The sequence below is a fragment of the Chanodichthys erythropterus genome, chromosome 12 (genome assembly GCF_024489055.1).
Source record: "Chanodichthys erythropterus isolate Z2021 chromosome 12, ASM2448905v1, whole genome shotgun sequence".
In the NCBI taxonomy this organism is placed as follows: Eukaryota; Metazoa; Chordata; class Actinopteri; order Cypriniformes; family Xenocyprididae; genus Chanodichthys; species Chanodichthys erythropterus.
Window position 1 is genome coordinate 48,052,672 of NC_090232.1, and position 6,389 is coordinate 48,059,060.

The following is a 6,389-nucleotide window of genomic DNA, read 5'->3' on the forward strand; positions in this document are numbered from 1 at the left end:
CCTTAAAATAAAGTGTAACCAAATTTCCTAATATATTTATTTTTATGTTAAGAAACCATTTTGATTTGTAATTAATCAGCATGTGCTCATTTAGGCTGTTTTCACACTTGGTTTGTTTGATCCTGTGCCACATTTTCCCATAATGCAGATGCAACTTGTTCTTCAAAGACAGATCATTCAGAGACAAGCAGCTCTGCGTTATACTACAATATAATAATTCTGACATTAAATGGACTCGGGTTCGCACCAAGAACTCTAGTGTGAAAACAGCCTTAAACACAGAATCAGTAGATGAAGCAAACCTGAAGACCTACAAAACCTATTAATAAAATCTGCTCTTGATCTGTCTATTTTTACAGCTATAAAAGAGATGAAACCGATGCCACCATGACTATTCTGGACATTGGCATACCGACGGGATTTAGGGTGGAAAGCAAAGATCTTGTAGAGGTATCATGATGATAAACTGATGCAGTGTTACCTCACATTTACAGCATTTAGCAATGAATAAATTATTCCATTCTAGAAACAAAAACTCACAAGCCTTGTGGAGCGTCTCAGTTCTAGTAGCATAAATGTAAATAAAAGAGGAATCTAATAAACATCTACAGACATTTTGATCATATCATGTATTGATTTTTACTTCTTGTTTTCTTGTCCTCAGTTGTCCACAGGGAAGGAGAGATACATTCAGAAATTTGAGATGGACAGAGAGCGAGGATCCCTCATCCTCTACTTAGATAAGGTATTTCAACAGACTGAGTTGCCTGATCATTTCATCTCATTTTCTTTTGACCTGCTGGAAACCATGAGCTTTGCTTTATATATGCTGATCAGACAAGTCATTTGGTGATGTCACTTTGTAGTGACACTTTGTTCAAACGCACATACCTTTAGACCACTGTAGCTCCAACCTTAATCAAACACACCTGAACAAGCTCTTCAGGATCACTACAGGCAGGTGAAGGTTTTTTTCAGGGTTGAAGCTAAACTCTGCAGGACAGCGGCTCTCTAGGACTGAACTTGCCTACCCCACTATATACTAAACATGTAAATGAATGGCAAGAACGCATTAAAATTCTTCTGTTTTCAGTTAAAATGGCCCCTAAGTTAATAATTTATGTTTTTTACAATGGAAGTAATTCAATCAAAAACTTATTTTAGCTCAATAATAACTTTTTCCTAGAGCTGCTGTAAAGCAAAAACAATGTCTGTCCATTAATTTTCCTATTATCACTGTGAAGCTGCTTTTAAAAAATCTGTAAAAAGTGCTTTATAAATGAAGATGACTTGACTTGTGTATTTCTATAAGGTATTGTTGAATTCTTGATTCTGATTGGCTGACAGATGTTCTAAAGTGCTCATTAATATCCAGTAACTGCATGATCATGTGGTTCTTTTTCACTGCTTATTCACCTTTGTGCACAATGTAGCCTACATATAAGAGCCATATTTCACACAATATTTTAAGCACAAAAAGTATATGTAATATATATCTTATGGCTGTAATGAATTTACATTTTCTGTCAACATGTTGATGTCTTTGCAGTGTAAATGCATCTATACTTTTCTTGTGCAAATGTTAACACAGGCCGTTTCCAGTGTACAGTATGATATGCAATCATAAATTTGCCTTGGTTTCTGTATTTTTTAAGGTTTTGCGTAAAGAACCACAAACAGTTTCCTTCAGAATGCACAAGTTGTTTAATGTGGGTCTGCTTCAACCTGCTGCAGTCACAATATATGAATATTACTCACCCAGTAAGCTATTGCTGCACGTGCACAAACACATACAAACACTTCTGTTTCATTAAACTAGAGCTCTCAAATTAACATGGTCATTTAGTGTTTTTAATGATGGCAGACACTAATTATTAATTATGACAGTGATTATCTGTTAATGATATTGCAGTCATCTTTTGTTAAACGTGTGTGTGTTTCTGAAGCTCGCTGTACAAAGTTCTTCCACCCTGAAAGGAGAGATGGCGCTCTATACAGACTGTGTGAGGGAGATTTGTGCCTCTGTGCAGAAGGTATGGTGTTATTACCTGTACGTTTATTTTTTCAGCAGATATTTTATCCAAAGCAACTAATTCGGCATAAGATCCAAAAAGTCTTTAATGAAACCGTATTCTCTCATCAAATGTATGCACATGTGGAGAATCTGGAGTGGGGGTTACTTTTTATGAATGGGGGAAAAACTTTTTGTTGGGTCTGTTAATCAATGTGTGTTTGTGTGTATAAATCTCAGAAAATTAACATCTCATAACAGAAAACTGCAGTATCCAGAAGAAGCATCAGGTCAGAGAACAGGAGCGTTTGAATAGAGCCTGTGAATCTGGCACAGATTATGGTAAACACATATTCTCTATCCTCATCCATTGAGATCCAGTCTCACAGCTGATGCTGATAACAATATAACATGTATCTTTGACAGTTTTTAAAGTCACAGTATTGGATGTGGATCTGGTACGGGACTCTGCTATCTACGACATGAAGGTGGAGCAGGTGCTGAAAGAAGGTACGGTTCATTATTCCCTTGTGTCCATCAAAGTATATTGAAATACATGTTTTCAGAGCATGTAATTCATAAACTGTGGCTGACATTTGGACGTATTAGAATAATTGATTCCTGTTCTGTCCTGTAGGCACTGATGATAAGAAAGTTGAGGGTAAAGTCAGACCATTTGTGGCTCGTAGCAGTTGCAGAGAGCGTTTGGGATTGGAACAAGGCAAGTCGTACCTCATCATGGGCAAATCCTCTGACCTGTCACGGCTAGGAGGAAGGTAAGTGTTTGTATTTCCTACAGGATTCTGCTTTGCACAGAAGGACACACTACCTGGTAAATTTAGGATGCAACAAATAAACAGACGAGTGTGTGATATTATCTAAATGAAAAAAGTACACTTGAATAATGTACTGAAAGTGCTGTATTTTCGTGCACTAATTTTGTACTTAACACGTACTATAGAAGAATAGAACATCTAAGTGTACTCAACTGTGCTATTTTGAGACCCCATCAAAAATATGAACTAAAATGTGCTTTTAATATACTATTTCTGTATTTAAAAAATGTATTTGGATATCACTTATAGTACATTTGAACCCATAGTGTACTAAAAGTGGTAACTAAATACATTTTTTTAAATACAAAGACAGTATATTAAAAGCACATTTTAGTTCATATTTTTGATGGGGTCTCAAAATAGCACAGTTAAGTACACTTAGATGTTCTTCAGATTATCTTAATATACTAAAAATTCTTCTTTAGTACTAATTAAGTACAAAATTAGTGTGCGAAAATAGAGCACTTTAAGTACATTATAGAAGTGTACTTTTTTCACCCGGGTAGAGCTCTGTCACTAATTTCTCTCACTATACGAAGCAAGTTCACAAAAAATTCACACAGAATTGCTTTATAAATCATTTGTTAGACCAATGAAAATTGAATCAAACTTGGGTAAAATATCAAGAAGTGCACATTAGTGTCACATTTGTGTATTTAATGTCACCATGTTTTGAAAGTGTTTTCTGTTGTTTTAGTCTGCAGTACATCTTTGGAGAGCAGACCTGGGTTGAATACTGGCCCACAAGAGAGGAAAGCCAAACTCCACAATACAGAGATCAGTACATCGGCATCTCTGCTCTCCAGAATAGGCCCTTGAAAGAAATCTGCGCTACATAATTAATTAATTGTGCTCAAAAGTTTACATATACCTTAAAGAATCTGCAAAAATGTTAATAACTTTACCAAAATAACAGGAATCATAAAAAAAATTGCATGTTATTTTTTTTAGTACTGTCCTGAATAATCTATTTCAGTAAGTTGTTACGCAGTTGTTTTCTCCTTTGAACATTAAAATGTCAACATATACATCACTCATGTGAGATCTGGTTTTGAAATAGTTTTTTTTTTTTTTTTTTCAAACCACATTCAACAACATAAAAATTAAATAACTTTTACATTTCATAAAGAAATGTGGAAAATGAAAAACATGTTAAAAATCAACATGAAATCAAAATTGACACTTTTTTGAGTGACGATTGCAGTATTTATTATAAATGGTTTATTTGTGCACATCATTATTGTCATTAAATTCATGTGCCTCATAAATAACTTCCCTCCCTCTTGCAGCGACATCTCTTTCTCTGATGAGGTGTTTACTGGCAAAACCTGTCGCTCACATAAGATCGACCAATAGAAAACCACAACAATCCATGTCCCGCCCTACATTTTTTCAAGACATTTTACTATGGATATACATCACAACAGGGAGTGAAGAGTATTAACCAGCTAAGAACAGCTGTCCTGTTAAAACAGGATGTATAAAAAACAAAAGACCTTTCATTATTATTGATAAGTTCAAACACATTTATATAAACACTTTGTTCTTCACTAAAGTATTCCAAATAAATATTTTTTAAATGTTAATCATGTTGTATAATACATTTTTAAAACTGGAATGGACAAAAAAAGGGCAAAGTTGCATGATTTAGGTCTAATCGTCTCACTTCACAAAAATTGGACTATTACGATTTCAGCAGAGTTGACAAATCCAACTTTTATAGTGCATGTAAACACAGTGACATGGTTCACAATGACTAACGTGACAACAAATTTCCATCCATTCTACATGATCCCAGACGAGGAATAAGACTCTTATCTAGAGAAACCATTGCTTATTTTCCAAAAAAAAAATATATATATATAAATGGTTTAACCATAAATGCTCATCTTGAACTAGCTCTCTATTAGAATTCCGGCAGTGTAAACACTGCTAAGTGTATTACTGCCCTCCACAGGTCAAAGTTTGAACTAACTGTTATATACTTGCACTAGCATATTTTATATGACAATTTAGTTCAAACTTTGATCTGTGGAGGGCAGCAATACACTTAGCATGTTCTACACTGCCGGGATTCTAATAGAGAAGAAGAAGAAGAGAGCTAGTTCAAGATGAGCATTAATGGTTAAAATGTATAAAATTTAAATTGATCATGTTGAATGCTCTGAAGCTGCAATGAAACTGTAATTTTGACCTTCAACCATTTGGAGGCCATTGAAGTCCACTATAAGGAGAAAAATCCTGGAATGTTTTCATCAAAAACCTTCATTTCTTTTCGACTGAAGAAAGAAAGACGTGAACATCTTGGATGACATGGGGGTGAGTGAATTATCAGGACATTTTAATTTGAAAGTGAAATATTCCTTTAACTGAAAACTGAAATCTGTATGGGCTAAATCACAGACAGTCATTAAAAAGCAGCCGTGAATTCTGAATAAAAAATAAATAAATAAAATAACAATAACCTGTATTTTTCAAGTAGCATTTCCATGCATGTCGTTGCTTTCTCATCCATTTCTAGCACTTTCTTTCTCTCTCTCTCTCTCTCTCTCTCTGAGTGAGTTGGTGAAGTGTGTGATGGGAACAGGGATGCAGAGTGTCTGAATGACTTTAAATCACAGTCATTACATGTCTAAGGAGAGAGAAAAGAATGATAAAAGCTTATTTGAGAACGAGCGCTGGAGGCAGCGAGCAGCCATAAGATTTGACTATACTATTTTAAGTTAATGTAAAATAAATTATAAAAATATTAGTTCTGTATTGTTATCCTTGTTGTAGTACCATGCTGTAACTTACCATGCTAATCCACACATACTACAAATCGTGTGATTTATGAGGTAGGATGCTCCCTTAGAAAGGCAGCTGTCTATCTAGCCAGTACACAACAAGGCAACTCACTGGGGTTCATTCACCGAGCAGACGAGATAAATGAAGACGGATACTTCACTTAAAGGGCACCTATTATGCCCCTTTTTACAATATGTAATATTGGTCTTGGGTGTCCCCAGAATGTATTTGTGAAGTTTCAGCACAAAATACCCCACAGTTAATGTATTATAACCATTTGAAAATGTCATTTTTGGGGCCTGTTTTAAAAAAGAGCTGTTTTGGTGTGTACCACCTTAAATATAAATGAGCCGCATATCCCCGCCATGCCTTTGGATGAGGGCGTAACTTGCATACCTATGGCAATAAACAGTCGGTAAAAGCAGAATGGCTGAGAGTGAGAGACCCGCTGTTTTGTATTGCATTCAGCCGTACATGTTTGAATCGGAATCAGACCCAGATGATGAAGAGACTCCGGCAGAAGAAACACAATTGAGAATGGGGCAGGACGTCTCTGAATGGTTATTTGATACATTTATGTACTTATAGAGTTTCAATTTACAGTGTGCAATTATGGATGTGCAACACACACACACACACACACACTGTGATAAGTTTCGCGCAATTTTTTGAAACTACAAACACAAATACTGTGATAACGTTTGCTAAGTACGTTACATACACACTATACAAACAAGGTTTAAATTATATACACA

The 6,389-nt window shown here is 35.2% G+C and overlaps 1 protein-coding gene across 2 annotated transcripts in view; it reads left to right on the forward strand.

Annotated features, from left to right (window-relative positions):
- The window catches only part of LOC137031496 (complement C3-like), a 46,666-nt gene extending 42,798 nt beyond the window's left edge, over positions 1-3,868 (forward strand). For both annotated transcript variants that reach the window (XM_067402484.1, XM_067402485.1), the window contains 8 exons: positions 360-450; positions 665-745; positions 1,656-1,761; positions 1,947-2,033; positions 2,273-2,353; positions 2,438-2,521; positions 2,649-2,787; positions 3,545-3,868. In XM_067402484.1, coding sequence (XP_067258585.1) covers positions 360-450; positions 665-745; positions 1,656-1,761; positions 1,947-2,033; positions 2,273-2,353; positions 2,438-2,521; positions 2,649-2,787; positions 3,545-3,686 — 811 coding nt within the window. In that variant the 3' untranslated portion in view covers positions 3,687-3,868. The remainder of the gene's footprint in view (positions 1-359; positions 451-664; positions 746-1,655; positions 1,762-1,946; positions 2,034-2,272; positions 2,354-2,437; positions 2,522-2,648; positions 2,788-3,544) is intronic.
- Positions 3,869-6,389: the final 2,521 nt, after the last annotated feature.